The following is a 19,359-nucleotide window of genomic DNA, read 5'->3' as shown; positions in this document are numbered from 1 at the left end:
CTGACTCCCTACAAAAGCAGATGTAAATGCTCTCTGGAAAAGAGCATGCCCAATTGAGATGCATAGTTTACCCACAAATTAAAATCAGGCAAATATGGTCTCATAATAAAAGGTCAATAAACTAACAAGGAAACAAACAGCCATGATTGAGAGTCAGCAGAAAAGTCAAACAGTTGATTGGCATACTCCTTATCCAGGACCGTAGATACTAAAATGATCAGAGTATAAAATAACCATGGCATAAAAGGTTGAAGGAAAGAAAAGATGAAATCACAAAAATGAGCAAGTAATAAAAAACTAACAAAAATCACCCAGCAGATTTTTAAAAAGAACCAAATAGGGCTTCCCTGGTGGTGCAGTGGTTAAGAATCTGCCTGCCAATGCAGGGCACATAGGTTTGAGCCCTGGTCCGCGAAGATCCCACATGCCGCGGAGCAACTAAGCCCATGCGCCGCAGCTACTGAAGCCCACACACCTAGAGCCCGTGCTCCGCAACGAGAGAAGCCACAGCAACGAGAAGCCTCCGTACCGCAGTGAAGAGTAGCCCCCTCTCACCACAACTAGAGAAAGCCTGTGGGCAGCAACGAAGACCCAGTGCAGCCAAAAATGAAAAAAAAAAAAAGGAACCAAATAAAGCATTTAGAAATAAAAATAGAATTGTTGGGGAAAAACCTTTGATAATTAAATGGTTAAATATGCAATAAGAGAGAGTTAGTGAACAGGAAGATCAGTTTGAAGACATTATAGAGAGTGTAGCACCAAGAGACAGCAAGTGAGACAACAAGAAGGAAAAGAATAGAAAAAGTGGGAACGAATAAAGGAACAAATTCAAATATATCAATAATGACAGTAAATACAAGGGAACCAAATATGGTGTTAGCTGTGGGATTTTTATAGATGTCCTCTTTCAGGTTGAGAAAGTTTCTGCCTTTTTCTAGTTTGCTGAAACTTTTTCGTTTTGTTTTGTTTTTTGGTCATTAATAGATATCGGATTTTGTCAAATGGTTTTTCCGAATCTGTGTTTCGTAATTGAGATGATATGGTTTTTCTGTTAATATGGTGAATTATACTAATTGATTTTTTTTATTGTTGGCATATAGTTGCTTTACACTATACCGATTGAGATTGATTTTTGAATGCTAAGACAACTTTGTAGTTTTGGGATAAGCCCAACTGTATCATCCTTTTTTGTGTTGGTTTCAGTTTGCTAAAATTTTCAAACAAAATAAAATTTAATACAAAATGCACTAATGGACATATAAAAATAGTGTACCAAACTATTAGAGAATACACATTATCTTAAAGCACACATGAAATATTTACAAAGACTGACCATATGCTAGTCCATAAAGCAATCTGGACAGATTTCAGAGAACTGGTACCATGCAGACCAGTTCCCTGATGTCTGTTCAATTTAGTTAGACATTTAAAATAAAAAGATAAATTGTCCTGTACCTTTGAAAATTAAAAAAACACACTTCTAAATAACTTATGTATCAAAGAAAAATTATAGTATAAAATAAGAATAATTAAAACAGAATCATAGTGAAATATTATATCAAAACTTGTAAGATGAAGGTTAAATGAACATTTAAAAGGAAATATTTAGCCTTTAAAGCTTCTATTAGAAAAGAAGAAAGTCTGAAAATTAATGACCCAAGCAGCCTCCACCTTAAGCTATAAAAACAGAAGAACCCCAAAGAAAATAGATAGAATGAAGGAGTAAAAACAAGATTTCATTATTCTATTTTTCCATTTCATTAATCCATGACAGTTTGACTAACTTTTTGTAAAATTTGTATGGAAGAACAAAAGCCCAAGGAATAATTGCCAGTGCACTGCTGAAGAAGAGGAATAAATTGGAGGAGGGGGGCACTTGCCCTACCAGATATTAAGACTTATAAAGCTCTTATTATATCTTTATATATTCAGACAGTGTGGTCATGGACAGGGATAATTAAAATAACTAGTGGAACAGAATAGAGAGCATTGAAACAGACACACTCCTGTAGGGGTTCTTGGTGTAGGATAGAGGTGGCACTACAGAGTTGTGGGGAAAGCATTTTTTTTTTCCCCCAATAAAAGTTTTGGGACAATTGGTTGTCCGTTTGGAAAAAAATTAAATCAGATTGAATGTACCCTGATACACAAAACCCAATTCCATATGGTTTAAAAACAGATGTAAAAGATGAAACAAAAATCTGAGAAAAATTATAGAATATCTTTCTGAACTAAGGATACAGAAGGATTTTAAAAATCATGACGCAAAAATTGCTTACCACAAAGGAAGATATTGATAAATTCAGCTATATTAAAACTGAAAACTTTTCTAAAAATATACTAGAAAGGCAGTGAATGTACAACTTCTAAAATTAGGGAAGGTATTTGTAATACATATCACTGATGAAGGAGTGTGTCCAGAATAAAAAGAACTCCAAAAAATCAATAGGAAATGACAGACAACTTAAAAGAAAAAGGAGCAAACATGTGAATAGGCATTTCACAGAGACACACAAACTTATGATAAGATACACAACCCCATAAATAATTAGGGAAATGCAAATTACCTCTACAGTGACCCATCATTTCATACATACTAGATTGAAAAGAAAAAGTTTGACAATAGCAAAGGTTGGTGAGGATGTGGAGCTAAGGAAATATGTCTAGACATCATTTAGCATGTTGAACACCTCTATTCCTTTTGACCAAGAGAGTCCACTTTTAGGAATATGCCTTAGAGAAACCAGTGAATAGATCCACTAGAGATCATATATGAATGTTCATAACAGTACTATGCATAACAGCAAAAAAATGGGCAAGATCCACTAGAGATCATATATGAATGTTCATAACAGTACTCTGCATAACAGCAAAAAAATTGGCAACAACTAAATAACCCAAAAGTTTATTCACATGAAGCTAAATAAATGAATTGTGACATGCTTGCAAAATGGAATACCATAAATTGGTGAAATTAACAAACCAGGGTTTTGTTAGATGTGTGAAACCTAAAGTCATAATTTTGAGTGGAAAAAAGTCCCAGAATATAACATTCAGTAATTCTTTCCCCATTACATGCTTCTAATTGAAGTATAGTTGATTTACAATGTTTCAGCTGTACAGCAAAGTGATTCATCGTTCAGTAATTTTTTATGGCATTCAGGGGAAGTAGGTGGTTAAGATGATAGAGGAATATGCAAATAGATGCCACAGTAGTAATATTCCAGTTCTTTAGCTGAATGGTGAGTTCTCTGGAGGTGATTTCATTATTATGCTTAATAACAGAAATGTTATATACATATTCTCTTGTATATATCTAATATTACATGATAAAAATGTAGAAGCACTTAGTTGGCAGAAATATTTAAGATTTAAGAAATGTAATGAAATTTAACATTGTGAGCTGCTGAATTTTGTGATTATTTCAGTAGTTTCTGGGGTTTCTCAATCCCTTTCAATCTAAGGGAGCCATCTGCTGGAGAATTGCTTCATCTCCTCAAAACAAGTTTAATTCTTTTTTTCTCTGGCCTTTAAGTTTTGCATCCCATTTGAAGCCAAAGTTAAAAATAAATCTGGAAAATTAAGGCAGTACCATCCCTAGTACTTCAGTCGCTCTTTATGTGTGGAAACCATTTTGCTACCGTGGCTCTTGATTATATTGTATAGGGGTTCCCAGGAAAACACTTGCCAACAAGTGTTTCTTCTTTTAAAAGTCTGCCACTTGGATGTGTCACAGCCATTCCATTTACAGGGGAAATGGGAGAAAGACTCATGCTTAGCCTCTTCCCAGAGAATTCACCCTGTTTCTTTTCATGGTATCCTTCCTTCTCTTCACGTGTCCTAATTTGTGTACCTTAGATTTAATTTTAAACTTTGTAAAGGAAAGAAAAAGAGAGGTTTGACCCTGAAACCTAATGAATAAATAGGCAAAAGACAAGGATTCAAATTAATCATTGCTATTCCAAAGAGACAGAAAGTACAGGCAGGAGCCTATTCTTCCTGTAAGTCAAGGATAGAGAGGTCATGTTGGGGAACAAGTGTTACAGGTGGGGTTCTTCCTACTCCTATTGTTGGGATGACATATTCTTAAGCAAGGGTTCCCCTTGGACTCATTAGCAATACTCTGGGAATGCTAGCTATGTCTCTATCTTCTGGAAATCTTAAAATGTCTAAACTGTGATAAAAATGGATTGAGAGAAACTAAGCATCTTTGCCTATTAAATGGAAACTGGACTTTGTAGCAGAACCAGATTACTCGGGCCCAGACCACAGGGCAAGCTTTCTCCCATATCTTCTATTGATATTCTTGGGAAGATCATGGCCCTGGTCCCGAGCAAAATGAAAACTCTTGGTTTTGGTAACCTTAGGCAGAAATGTTTTCAGTAAATAAAGAAAACAGGCCTGACCTAGAGAGTCAAAATTTGTGGGTTTTTTTTGCGGTACGCGGGCCTCTCACTGTTGTGGCCTCTCCCGTTGCGGGGCGCAGGCTCCGGATGTGCAGGCTCAACGGCCATGGCTCACGGGCCCAGCCGCTCCGTGGCATGTGGGATCTTCGCGGAATGGGGCACGAACCCGTGTCCCCTGCATCGGCAGGCGGACTCTCAACCACTGCACCACCAGGGAAGCCCAAAATTTGGGGTTTAACAAACCCATTTGAGGCTCTGCTGTGATATTTGAGCACCCGAGGCAGTTATATCACCAGCGAAGTAGGCTGTAAGTAATACAGAGCTTATAAAACTTGCTCTCCTTAGCCAGCTGCGTACATTTGGAGATTAATGCCTGCAAAGCATTTTGACTTCCTCAGAAGAAAAGCCCCATGTAAGTACAAGGTACTGTTATGGGTTATGAAACAGCTGTGAAGGGATTCTGTCAGAGGGTGGCCAGACACATGAAATTGGCTTAGAGATGGTACTGTCTAGACATATTTTTTTTCTTCCTGCCACTTGCAACAGGCCATTTCTCTGTTTGAGCTGTTGCCACACTACTTAATATGATCAAGCATCTCTTGGCCACGTGGCACGTGACCTGGCATCTCTATTTAACATTTTACAGTTTTAACTGTTTCAGTTCACCTCAAGCCCATCAATCAGAAATCAAACCATGTTCTAGACCCTGTTGCAGGCTGAGCTGCCTAATGTCCAAACACCTGTGTAGGCACTTTGGCTGACACCTAAGTCGGTTTTCTCACTATTGTTAGGTGTCAGAATTCTTGACATTGGACATGCTAGCCAGTGACTTGATCTTGGTAAGAGTACTACGGAAAAATCCATTAGCTCCACGGCAAGTAGCTTTAGTCATTGCCTGCCTGTGCATCCTGAATTCAGTGGGATGCCTTGAGCAGATGCTGGTTCGGCACGAGTGACCAGGGAATTTTATGTAATCCGTGTCAGGTGTTTGGGAGTGGGAACAGTGTGAAGTGGTGGGAGGATTTTGCCTCTCACGGGAGATGGTTACTCGGAAACCATCATGACTGCCCCTTTGATTGCTGTTAGCATCAGCGTTATTGTTTGGTTTTATGAAGTAATCGGTGTCCAGTCAACCTGGGAAAAAGAAGCATCAGTTACGAGCATGCACTTTCCATTCCAGGGGACATGACTAGAAGAAACTTCTTAGGCTGAACTCTCTGAACCTTCCCTTCCTGGGTTGCAGTGTTCTTTAGGGATTCTCAGGACAAATACATCTTCAGTCTCTGATCACTGTCACCAGATGTTGATATATGAGGTGCATCCGTTATAAATGGTAAACCAAGAGCAGTTTTAAAGGTTCCTTTTTTCTTTTTCTGTGCTATCTTTGTATGGAATAATTGTGCGTGTGTGTTTTATGTTGATCCACATGCTTATTTGGGATTCAGATAAATGAAAATAAAATTTGAGTTTATCTTAACCCTAAATTACAAAATTCAGAAAGCATTACCCTATAGCCTTTAACATATAACCTGGTAGTGTTATTTGAATGAGTTCTTCGTTTAGTTTCAGTTCTTTGAGTTGGGGATCCTGTTATTGTTTTTGGCACAGTTTTGTTTGCTGAATGATTATTTCATGTGATTGTCCTTTATGTTCAGAGGTGTTCATAACATTATTATTTCTCTTAGATGCAACTATTGAAGACTGGCTAAGTACAGATGACTTTCTCTTCAGTTTTTATTAGTGGAAGAAGCATGCATACAACTCTGGGTTGTTTTGTACCTGTCCATTTGATATGTTGCCTTTGTGCTTGTCGCAAGATTACTCAGAGGAATGTGTTACTAATTGCTTATTAAATGCTATTCTGTGTTTCCTTAGATCCAGTTGTTAAAAACCTGGATCTAGCTCACTGACTGTGCATTCCTCCATCAATCCATTCATTCAACAAATACTGAGTGCTGCAGACTGCCAGGCACTGGGTTAGTCACTGGTGATACAGCAGAGGACAAGATTGTCCTTCCTTTTTTGCATTACTCAGGCCTCTCACTGTTGTGGCCTCTCCCGTGCGGAGCACAGGCTCCGGACGCGCGGGCTCTGCGGCCATGGCTCACGGGCCCAGCCGCTCCTCGGCATGTGGGATTTTCCCGGACCGGGGCACGAACCCGTGTCCCCTGCATCGGAAGGCGTACTCTCAGCCACTGCGCCACCAGGGAAGCCCCTGTCCTTCCTTTATCCAATAGTTTTTCACCTTTCTGGGCCAAGCTGCTGTAAAATACATTATTTTACTAATATTTGAAAGGTTATCATACCTGTTTTTGTTACTGATCTGTAATAGTAGTCAACATTCTATTGGAAATTGCAGCAGGGTACAGGTGACATTCTACTAAAGATGTTTAACAGCTACAAAAAGGTTGTAGCCTCCTAAAAAATAAGAAAATTCCCTGGCAGAAAAAGATAATGAGGGAATAAAGCTAGACTAAATGAGAACTCTCACTCCTGTAAGGCTTGTCCCCTCCTATTTTCTCTGCACAGTTTCTGAAACTTCCTTTTTCTATAGCTGTCTCCCCAGGCTTGCTCAGGTATTAAAAGTGACAACTGGTAAACCTTATACAGTTCTTTGGGTTGAAGGTCAGTGTTGCTGGCACAAGCAGAAGACTTTCTTCTTTCACCCCACATGTCAGACAGGGTCCTTCCTTTCCCTTTCTCAATATACAATTGAATAATTGTATATTACTCAATCAGGTGTTTCTGGAGAGAGTATTCCTCAGTTTTATTGTCTGACTTGGAGTTAGACATCTCATGTCGGGCATTTCAGGGCAGGGAGGAGAAGGAAGGCTTTACGATGGGGGGTGAGCGTGGGAGAGATTGTGAGACATGAGACATGTTGACCTGAGCAAGGTCCTCCAAATCCCATCGTGAAGGCAGCAAACATTTTGTTTGCGTAGACTTGCATAGATGCTGCCCTCTCCTCAGGATGTAAAAGGATGGAGGAAGATGACTTTTGAGGTCCCTTTCATTATTTTTATAGCTCTGTATTCCTCCCCTCAGCTCTACCGAGGTATAATTGACAAATTAAATTGTAAGATATTTAACGTGTACGCTGGTGGGTTGATATACACATACATTGTGAAAGGATTTCCACCATCAGATTAACACATTCATCATCTCACATATTTACCTTTTTTATTTTTGGTGAGAACATTTAAGTTCTATTCTCACAGCAAATTTCAATTGTACAATATGGTGTTTTCAGCTGTAGTCACCATGTTATACATTAGATCCTCAAACTTTATTCATCTTATAACTGAAAGTTTGTATCCTTTTGCCAACTTCTCCCTATTTCCACCTGTAACGGCAGACCCTGGCAATCACTTTTCTATTCTTTGTTTCTATGAGTTAGACTTTATTTTTTTTTTGATTCCACATATAAGTGATACCATGTAGTATTTGTCTTTCTCTGTCTGATTTATTTCACTTAGTATAATGCCCTCCAGGTTCATCCATGTTGCAAATGACAGGATTTCTTTTTTTTTTTTTTTTTTTTTTGCGGTACGCGGGCCTCTCACTGTTGTGGCCTCTCCCGTTGCGGGGCACAGGCTCCGGACGCGCAGGCTCAGCAGCCATGGCTCACGGGCCCAGCCGCTCCGCGGCATGTGGGATCCTCCCGGACCGGGGCACGAACCCGTGTCCCCTGCATCGGCAGGCGGACTCTCAACCACTGCGCCACCAGGGAAGCCCAGGATTTCTTTTTTTTTAAAGGCTGAATAATATTCCATTTATGTTGTAATATACTTATATTATATTACACCTATTTATGGGTATAATATAAATTATATAATATGAATAATACCTATAAATATTTATAAATATATACCACATCTTTATCCATTCATCCATTGATGGCCACTTAGGTTGTTTCCATATCTTGGCTGTTGTGAATAATGCTGCTGTGAATGTGGGGCTGCAGATATTCCTTCAGGGCAATGATTTCATTTCCTTTAGATATATACTCAGAAGTAGGATTGCTGGATCATATAGTTAGTTAGCTCTATATTTTAAAGAGGAGGAACTAACTGAACACATTGAGGACCAAATAGAAGTTGTCCTTGGTGGTTGGTGGTGGTCAGAGCAAGGGTCCCCAACCCCAGGGCTGTGGACCAGTACCGGCCCGTGGCCTGTTAGGAACCGGGCTGCACAGCAGGAGGTGAGCCGTGGGCGAGCCAGCCAAACTTCATCTGCCGCCCCCCATCGCTCCCCATCTCTCACATTACCGCCTGAACCATCCCCCCTCAGCCCCCGCGGTCTGTGGAATTATTGTCTTCCACGAAACTGGTCCCTGGTGCCAAAAAAGTTGGGGACCGCTGGGTCAGAGGACAACGGTTCAATGATGAGAGCTGGAAATCCATGGCTCAGAGCTCTGGCTTCGCCTTTGCCGTTCTTAGGGGATCAGTATCATATTGTCACAATTATTCCATCTAGTACAACCCTCTTAGGTTTGTGGAGAGGAAACGTAACTAAACGTGATTTTATAACATTTTTAAAATAATAAAGTGTTCTTTTTAGCCTATGACAAATTTCTGTCTATAGGAGGAAGGTCAGCAAAATTGTCAAATAGTCTTGATAATCCCTGATAGTTTTCTCCATAATCTGACCCTGTTACTTTTTCTCTATCCACCGTCCTTCTCAACTTCTCTTTAGCTAGAGTCCCTGGTCCATCTTTTTTACCCCCCCAGCTTTATGGAGATTTTATTGACATATAACATATGTAAGTTTAAGGTGATGATTTGATACACACACATATACACACACACACACACGGTAATCATTTTGCTATATATATATATATATATATATATTACACTTTGCAATATATATATATATTGCAAAATGATTACCACAGTAAGGCTAGTTAACGCTTCCATCCTCTCACATAATTACCATTTTTTTGGGTATGGTGATAACATTTAGGATCTCCTGTCTTAATAACTTTCAAGTATATGATACTGTGTTGTTAATCATAGTCACCAGGCTGTACATTAGATGCCCAGACACAATCAACTGCTTCTTCCTCCCCCCTCCCCAGCTGAGCTCTCCTAGCAAAACTTGGCTCTGGTTAAATGTCTCTGCCTACTCTACCCCTCCACCCATTCCTGCACCCAAGCAGCTGAATGTGGCTGAAGAAAAACACACGATCATCTTAACACGCCTTACTTTAAATTTATGACATCACATCTCATGTGGACTCATAGGGTTGCCTGGCAGTCCTACCTCATTTTCCCCAAGAATTCACTCACACACTCTTCAAGATGACTATTTCACAGTTTTTCCTGTTGCCTCAAACCACCAACATTTCTCTTCTCCTTTCCAGTTTTTTATTTGACTAAGAAAAGAAATATGATAACTTTCACGTATTCCCACCACCAAATCTATCCGCCCGCCGGCACCTGTGCCTGCTACGGCAGAGGATGTAGTTGAGCAGGCCGTGCACTGGGCCCCCTCCCCTCTCTGTTATAGCAAAGAAGCCAACCTTATATGGTGGCCACTACGTGCCAGGCTTAGTTCTAAGTACCTGATATATTAACTAATGTAATTCTTACAACAGCCCTCTGAGGTAGGACTCATACCAGTTTTACAGTGAGAGAGCTGAGGCACACCAAAATTCAGTAACTTGTCCAAAATCACGCAGCCATAACAAGTTTGTGTGGCTCCAGGGTCCATGTGTGTAACCTCTCCATTATACCTCATCTCTTGGGACATTCCTCCAGCCGCTCTCCCCTCTCTCCTGCGTCATCAATTTCCCCCTCTCTACCAGATCTTACTCATCAATTACAAGCAAATTCTAGTAGCTCCTATTTTAAGAACCTACCCTTGACCCCATATCTCCTTCCAGCTACCCCCTAATGTCCCTGTTCTCTTTTTCAAATTTCTCGTGTTTTCTCTATTTGCTGTGTCTACTTCCATTTTCCTAATTTTCTTTGGAAGCACTTCAGTCTGACTTTTGTCCTTACCATTCCAGAGAAACAAGTTTTGTCAGGGTCACTAATGACTTCCCAAGTGTCAAAGCCAGAGTCTCGGTTTGTTACTCAGTCCCTCAATCTTAGTTTTTCTCCCACCTGTGGTCATTTTTCTGTCTCCTTTGCTGGATCTCCCTCTGCTGGCCAACCTCTAAATGTTCGATTGTCCAGGGCTTGGGCTGGACCACTTCGCTTTCATCCACTCTCATTCTCTTGGTGATCTCAGCCAGTCTCAAGGCTTTAAATATAATTTATAAGTTGATGATTCCTAGGTTTTTATTTCTAGCTTTGACCTTCCTTAGACTTCCAACGTTTCCATTTGTATGTCATAGGCACAAGCCACCTCACAATTAATATTTCTCAAATAAAATTCTTGATTTTGCTCTTTATTCTTTAGTTTCCATTTTCAGTAAAGTGGGGTCTTCCTCCCACATCGCACATTGTAATTATCAGCAAGGCTCTACCTTCAAATTACATCCCAGATTTGACCACTGCTCTCCCTTTCCCCTGGGTTTTGAAATAGCCTCCTATTGGGTCTCCCTGCTTTGTCCTTGCTCTGATATAGCCTATACTCTGCCCTGCAGCAGAGTCATTCTTTATAAATATACGTTAGGTGTGGCCCCTGCCTACCCCTTCCCCCTCATTTCCTGTATTCTCTCTGTCCCTCCCGCCCCCCAGCCCAGTCTTCTTTGCCATTCTTAGAACACAGCAAGCAGACATCTGCCTCAAGGTTTTGGTCTTGCTGTCGCCTCTGTTCTCCTCTGCTTGGAATCTTTTTTTTTTTTTAACATCTTTATTGGAGTATAATTGCTTTACAATGGTGTGTTAGTTTCTGCTTTACAACAAAGTGAATCAGTTATACATATACATATTTTCCCATATCTCTTCCTTCTTGCGTCTCCCTTGGAATCTTTAATGACCTAAATGAAACAAGAGAATTCATTATTTTGGTGTGATCTCTGTTCAAACTTTACCTTATCAGAAAAACTTTCCTTGATCTCTCCATCTATAATAGTAGTACCGGGCATTTTCTATCTTCTTGCTGGTTTTAATCAGAGTGTAATGTATTGTATAGCTCTTTGTATATCTCTTTGTTTGCTGTACATCTCCTGAGGGACATATCAGCTCCATGAAGGCAGAGACATCATTGCTGTATCCCTAGTGCCTGGCACCAGGTGTTTGATAAATATTTGTTGAATTTTTGGAACAGTGACAGGTATTAAGGCCCACAAAGTTAAAGGATATGCAAGAATGAGAAAGATTAGAGGTAATTTTTTTTTCTTAATATATTAACACATTTTTATTCAACATTTTGCAACCAAGGTAATAATTATAAACATCATTGTCCTAGCTGAGTTCTCCCAGATACGTAATATTTTTTTAAGTTACGAAAACCTGTAAATGATAGATGAAAAGGGATATATGTGGAGAAAATTGTCTGGAAGAGGAAAAGGAAAGTGTCAGAATTCTTGGGTGGCTTTACCCCTCCCTCTGCTCTTTACCATCTCAAGAGCTTTCCCTCTTGCAGTCACCACTGTGTTCGGAGCCAAGGGGGAAACCAAGGAAAAGGCCTTCAGTGGATTTTGTGGGCCCTTGTCCAGGGCTTCAGGGGTGCCTTCAGGATGTGGGTGGGGGCTCAAAGTATTACCAGAAAATTAAAATTAATGAAATAAAATGAAATTGGGGGCCTTATGTTTCCTAAACCGACACTTTTTGAAGCATCACAGATGACACGTTGTGAATTTAACTCTTATGATGATGGTAATGACAATGATTTTTTTCATGTGTTGATTTTCTGACTGTCCTTGATCAATATTTCATTTCCCGATCCCCTTTAGAATTGTATGGAGAACGTTGATGTAATGGTTTCCCGTCTCTTGGGTCACTCCTCTGTAAGGAACACAGATACAGGAGTGGATTTATGGACCTCTTACTTAACACTGTTGTGAGTTCTACTCACTAATGTGGAAGAAGAACAGAAAGAAAACTGTGCCAATGTAATGAATTCTCTTGTTTAGTATTATGAGATAGAAAGAGATTGGAACACTCCTTTTAAATTCTGTTAGTATTTCAGTGTGCTTTCTAACAGATAAATCTTTAATGATCTCCAGAAAACCAGAAGAGGATGTTTCCTACCCTTGTAAGTATAAATATGGCTTTAACAAAAATCCGTATTACCTGAACTTTGACTCCCCATAAACGTGATGCATGATAATCATCTGACATAGCTGTGGTTTTGAAAGTTAAAAATGTGAGTATATGGTGGGCATGTAATCCCGCAAAGCTCATATTGCTCAACTTTGGCTATAAAATTTGTTTTAAAAGGCCAATCATGATTGTTTTGTAGTGTTTGGGTCATTTCAGAAGATTCATTTGTATGCACTCACTGTATTTCTTCATGTTCCCTTTGCTTTCTTCTTGCCTAGAGGGAGAAGAAGATGAGGATGAAGAAGATGAGGAGGAGGAAGATGAGGAGGATAAAGATGCAGACTCCCTGGATGAGACCTTGGGTGGTGACACCGAGCTGCCTGGGTTTACTCTCCCTGGCATCACGTCTCAGGAACCTGGCTTAGAGCAGGGAAACATGGTCTCTTTGGAGGGAGCCACCTACCAGGTGCCGGACACCATCGAGTGGGAACAGCAGAGTCAGGGCCTGGGTAAGAGTCATGTGTGTTTCGTTCCCTCCTCTCTCCCCTCATTTTAGTTTTCTTAGGTGACAGCTTTCCTTCATTGGCATAGATTATGGAACAAAATGGATCTTCTGTTTACGGGTGTTTCAGCTGGGAAAAAGTTCTCAGTTCTTTCTTCACTATGTTTATATTTATGCTCTTCAATAGTCAGGCTCCAAACAGTCTCCATCTGCCCAGGAAGAGCACGGTTACCTAATTTTTGGAAGGAATTCCATCTTTCCTTCCCAGCTGGAGGACAGCTGTCGGCTTTGGGAGGACTTCCAAATGGGGAGGAATTGTGTGTAACCAGTCAGCTGCACAAGCAGCGTGAATGGACTGGAGTCGGAAAACAAATGTATTTTGTCATCCTCTGTCCTTTTAGAATTTCCTCCCTGGGGAAATTTTTCCTTCACTTCTGGGTGAGCTTGCAGCCGTCCCATGACTTTTCTGCTCATTCTTGTGGTTGCATTTCCTCATCAAATACAATCTTGTTTCAGCAGTTAGTGTCCAGACAACTCCAAGCTTACTCTCTCTTGTGCCTGGTGGGGATTTTCGGTGAGAGTCTCCACGGATGCAGGCTGACCCCAACTCTGACACTCTCTTCCTGTCAGCAGGGACGTTCCTCTGTCTGTCTCCTCTTACCTTTTTCTGGAGAGATGCTGTTAAGCTCTGGGTGATTCTTTGAGGCCTCACTCTCTTGACCTGAGGGGAAGTGACCTCTTCTCCAAAGAAATCTCCTCCCTGAAAGAAACTCTTTTAGTCTTTAAAAGACCCGTTTATACCTTAAGTACAGCAGAGGTTAGATTTAAGAGTCATATAACCAGAGTCTGGAGTATTTCATTGAAAATTTGGATGTTGGTCTTGGACTTCTCTCTGGAATATCATACTAGTGTATCCTGGTGTCTCAGTTGAAACTTCCAATTCAGAATCTTATTACATATGATTTCTTAAAGATTGTTCTCCTCTCCTCCCATGAAAACTCCTTCAGATTAGTGATGAGGAATGGTAAGTGCATTAAAATGAGTATGGAGTGGGAAAGTCGTTGTGTAGTTTAAAACAAGCTCTCTCGCTTTTTTCAAAGCTCAGACTGAAGTTGGTAAACCTTTAAAGGTTTGCAGTCAAAGGGGGAATCCTTTTCATAATCTCTAAAACTAAGGAAACATGCATAAGAATGTTTAATGTCATCTTCTCTTCCATTATAGAATTCTTTCACGAGCTGTCCTTTAGATTTGGTTAATTAATTTATCCCAAAAATGGAACACCTACTTTGTTCCTTTGCAAGGCATTGGAAACACGGAGAAAAACAAGGCAGTGCCTTTTCTTGATTAAAGCAGAGCCCACTCGTGAAGGCTTCAGTGCAGGGTGGGTGAATTCTATAATAAAAGTAGGGTTATAGGAGGCCAGAGCAGAAATGTAGAAGGGGGCCATTTAGAGTAGCTTGGAGAGTTCAGAGCTGTCGCTTGAAGGATTTATAAATAGGAGATAGCTTGCAGGAGAAAGAGGTCAAAGACAGAACATACACAGAGGCATTGGAGGGATGAAAGAGCATGGCATAATACAGATGGGTTGGCAAAGAACGTTGTAAGTGGGTAAAAAGAAGCTCTAGGAGATACAACAGCAGACAAGGCTGGAAAGGTAAGGTAAGCAAGGATGCATCACGAAGAACTGTGACTGCCAAGAGGTTTTCCCTTGTCCTTTATGAAAACCATTCTAGTGATAGTGCAGTGGATGAACAGGGGAGGAGCGTGAGATTGGGGAGAGAGAAAGGCCACTTATGAGACCAATGAAATGTCCATGTGAGAAACGAAGGCGTGAACTAAGGCAGAGGAAGTGGGATGAAGAAAAAGGAGCCAACCTGAGAGCTTTTTGTCACGGGTACTAACTGATTTGGGGGGATGAAGAAAAATAGAAAGAGAGTTGAGGATGATTTCTAGGTTTTTAGACTGGGCGAACAGGTGGAGAGTGATATCTCTGATGAAGAGAGGGGATAGAGGGAGCGCCGTGAACTTGGCACACTGGGGAGATGATGAGCTAGTTCTGGGCACACTGAATATGAGGAGCCTGTGGGGTGTCCAGGATGGACTTCGATTTTGAGTCTTGAATTCAGGGAAGAAGTCTGGGACTGAGAAATTATTCTGGGATTATCACCCTCTAGGTTGGCATAAAGGTTGTAGTTGAAATGTACCTGGGGTTTCCTGTGGAAAATGCTTATGGTAAGCAGAGGAGGTGATAAAGGATGGACTTCCACTGGACAGGCAGAAGGTATCATACATGTGCATACAACGCTGTATTTACTAAATTATTTCCTGAACAAATCTGGCATGTAATTGGGCAGTAATTACTTTAAAAACATATCAAATGAAACTGCTAAAAGCTTATAAATATATCAAAATATTATCAAACAAACACAAACGCTGGCCTGGGAACATGTGAATAAATATTTAGTCTGAAATGCACCTGTTCTACATGAACTGGTTGAGATCAATAAAATAAAATACAAAATACCAATGTAACTTATTACAGAGATTAAACACAAAGACAAAAATCTACACATCAAGTGACTCCTCAGGTAGTGGATTTATAATATGGAAGGATCATGGACAGTTGAACAGTCTTTTAAGTATGGATTGGGTGAATATTTAGGGACTGTACCCCTTTACTGGAGAGAGGGTTGCTTTTGTACAGAGGTACTCTATGGAGGCCATATGGCATCTATTCCTGGATTGTGGTCCAGGAAGCCAATTTTCCCCACTTAGGAAGTTGACTTACCATCTATGATAATTATAAGCAATTGGAGAGGCTATGAATCTTAGAAAAATCTGTAGCGGTTACAATTCAAGGGTAACATGATCATTTGGGCTGTAGCCCTTTTCAACACAAATTTACCATTGAAGAAGAGTCAAATTTTTAAAAAATGGACTTTATTGAGGTATAAATTATATACGATAAACTGCACTCAGAGTATGCAATTCGACGAGTCTTGACAGTTGTCAAGATGGAGGCTACACTCATGTGGCCTCCATCTCACTGAAAGTGCAGAATATTTCCATCACTTCCCTTTTGTCCCCCCAATGATTCCTCATGCCCTTTGCAGTCTGTCTCTCTCTCAGTCCCCAATCCCAGGTAACTACCGATCTACTTATATTACTACAGATTAGAGTGCATTTTCTAGAATTTTATATAAGCGGAATCATATAATACATACCTTTATGTACCTGGCTTCTCTCACTTAGCATAATGATTTTGAGATTCAACCATGTTGTGGTCTGTATCAGTAATTTGTTCCCTTTTTATAGCTGGGTAGTATTCAATAGTATGGATATACCACATTTTGTTTATCTTGTCACCTGTTGATGAACATTTGGGTTTTCCCCAGTTTTTGGCTAATAGCAGTTACATTTTAAGGTGTGTAGGGTATGAGGCACAGGACAAATAGCCCTATTGTCCCCCTGTCCTGCCTCCTGATTCCAGCCTCCGTGCATGGCTAAGGTTTCTTAAATTAGTGATACCAATTTAGTGATTTGCTATGCTTTTAAAAGTGATTTCCCCAAGTTCTGAATTTTTATTTCATATCAGATTTTTCCTTTCAATAAAATTTACCATTTTCCTGGTTGTCTCCTACCTTTTACTGCCACTTCTTTTCCTGATATCTTCAGTTTGCCAACATGTTTTTAGCATTGTAGTTTTCATGGGAACCAAAATAAGGAACAAATCTTTCAAGCCCTTCCTTTTTTTCCACTGTGGGAAGACTGGGTTGGAGTAGTAGTGTCCGGGTCTAGGATTTTATTAGCTCACCAACTTTTTCTTGGAGGGACAGGAGTATTTCCTAGTAACTCAAAATGAGTGACAACTTCTGGATCAATGTTAATTGATACAGTTTCCTAAATGTTCTCAGGTCACGTGAAATAGAGGGAAACCTCCCCTATTTGTGATGGATTTTGTGGTACCAAGAATAACGGCTCCCCAAAGATGTTGACATCCTAATCTTTGGAACCTGTGATTATGTTATCTTACATGGCAGAAGGACTTTGCTGATGTGATTAGGTTAAGGATCTTGAGAGGGAGAAGTTATCCTGGATTTTCTGCAAAGGCCCAGTGTGATCACGAGTGTCCTTATAAGTGAGAAGTATCAAGTCAGAGTCAGAGAAGGAGATGTGATGACAGAAGCAGAGGTCAGAGTGTTGTGGCCATGAGCAAGGAATTCTGGCAGCTTCCAGAAGCTGGAAAAGGCAAGGAGATGGATTCTCCCCTTGAGCCTCTAGAAGGAACACAACCCAGCTGACACCTTTTTAGTCCCTCAAGACCCATTTTAGAATTTTAACCTCCAGACCTGTAAGGTAATAAATTTGTGTTGTTTTGAGCCCCTAAGTTTGTGGTAATTTGTTACAGCAGAAATAGGAAACTAATACAGATTTCAATAAGTATTTCATGAGCAGCTTCATTTTAGAAGTAGAGCTTGCGTGGCAGCTGTAGTCTGAGTGTGAGTGTTGTAAACTTAACTATAGTTTTTCTTAATGAATCACTAAAAATGCAAAGATTGAGACCTTTAAAAAGTAATCCAATTTAATATAATTATACTTTAATTGGCCATCTTATTCATTCCTATTTTTAAGTGGGTTATTTTTATTTATAGACTATCACATCCTATTTTACAATATGAATGGTATTCCAAAGCAAATGCTAAAACCCATAGAAACCTTTAAAAATGAACAGATTGAAGTGGGCAGTTGGGATTGGCTAAAAATAATACATACTCTTTGAATAGATTATCGTTTCATTTTCTGTGAAGTAACGAGCAGAAAACTTAGATGACTTTCTGAGGCAAAGCAGTAGATCCATGGCTTAATTCTGTGCACTTCTGTTTTCTGTATTGTCACATACACATTGCCTGTAAAGCTTTGGAGAGAGAGAGCCCAATTTCTTGATCTTGCTGTTGGGAGGTGTGATTGTGGACTGAACTATAGAGGACAGAGAATCAGGAGTGAAAGTTCCATGTTATGACTGAGGTGCATTGATTGGTAAAATGCTAGTAGCATGTAGGAAGCTCTTTATTTACATATGCAGAATCAATTTCTTTTCTGATCTAACAAGTTTATTTTCAAATTTATTGGTAAGAACCTGTACAGAGAGCAGATACTGTGACCCACACTACTTCTTATCCTTTCACTATAATAAATCACACGATTATTCTTTTAAAAGTATAAAATCAATATGGGCAAAGTTGAGTCAACATATCCATTTTAATGTTTAAACATTTGCAATGTAATTAATGTCTGGTGATTCTTTCCTCTGTGAATTCTGTATCTGCTAGGATGCCTTTAGCTACACGTAGCAGAAACCTTAAAGTGACTTAAAGAGTAAAGAAATATATTTTATCTGAAAACAAGAAGTCCAGAGATGGAGCTCCTGGGTCAGTTGACTCAGTAGCTCAGCTGTCATAGGTGACTCATGTTTTTCCACCTTGCTGCACTGTCCTCCTTGGGATGTTGACTTTGGCCCCAGGCTGGCCTCCTTACAGTTGCAGTGGCTGAAGCAGTTTCGGATGTCACACCTAGACAAGACATTGTTCAGACAAAGAAGAGGACTGTCTTTTTACTGTGTTTCTTCCTCAGGAGAGAGGAAGACTTTCCAAGAATCCCCCAGTAGAATTCTCACCTCTGATTGGCTGGGATTAGGTCACATGCTCATTTCTAAACAATCATTGGCAAGGGGAATGTGATCACATGACTGGTGGAACGGATGGGGGCGTGTGTCAATCGCTATACCTATCTATGATTTCTGTGTTTTTCTGTTTACTTCTCTTGTGGCTGATTCTTATCCATGTTTCTTTTATATTCCAAGAATCCTGTGACTAATCTTGATAAACTAATATATTTATCTTAAATATGTTTTGAATTCATGAGTTCTGGATGAGGGCCTGAGGGTGGTGGTATTGTTCCAAGAAGAGACCATTTTTTGGCCACTTTATGGTTTGGTTGATGTTCTGAATAGTTAAGGCTTCCAAAAGCCATCAGTTAGTTAAGTGCAGAATTACTATAGCTGTCTTCACGTTTTTTTCAAAAGCCTGCATCTAACATTGGGATGGGCTCCTGATTTAGGAAGTGGAATATTTTTCTCTGGAGGTCTTTAAAAAACATGATAAATATTCAATTAACAGTATAGAGATGTTTGTGGAAAGCAGAAGAATGAAGAGCATTCATGTTTCTAGTTTTTCACCAGACATTCATAGAGCACCTACTAAGTGTGTGCTATATGTTTTGGAAGGAGTGAGAG

General features: G+C 39.9%; 1 protein-coding gene across 1 annotated transcript in view; it reads left to right on the top strand.

Annotated features, from left to right (window-relative positions):
- ARMH4 (armadillo like helical domain containing 4) overlaps nucleotides 1-19,359 on the top strand; it is a 150,439-nt gene that overhangs the window by 38,514 nt on the left and 92,566 nt on the right. Inside the window, exon 5 of the mRNA XM_024118158.1 lies at nucleotides 12,844-13,074. Within this exon, the coding sequence (XP_023973926.1) occupies nucleotides 12,844-13,074 (231 nt within the window). The remainder of the gene's footprint in view (nucleotides 1-12,843; nucleotides 13,075-19,359) is intronic.

This window comes from Physeter macrocephalus, chromosome 11, assembly GCF_002837175.3.
Source record: "Physeter macrocephalus isolate SW-GA chromosome 11, ASM283717v5, whole genome shotgun sequence".
Classification (NCBI taxonomy): domain Eukaryota; kingdom Metazoa; phylum Chordata; class Mammalia; order Artiodactyla; family Physeteridae; genus Physeter; species Physeter macrocephalus.
The sequence above is the reverse complement of the archived record's forward strand: the minus strand, read 5'-3'. Positions and strand labels throughout refer to the sequence as shown.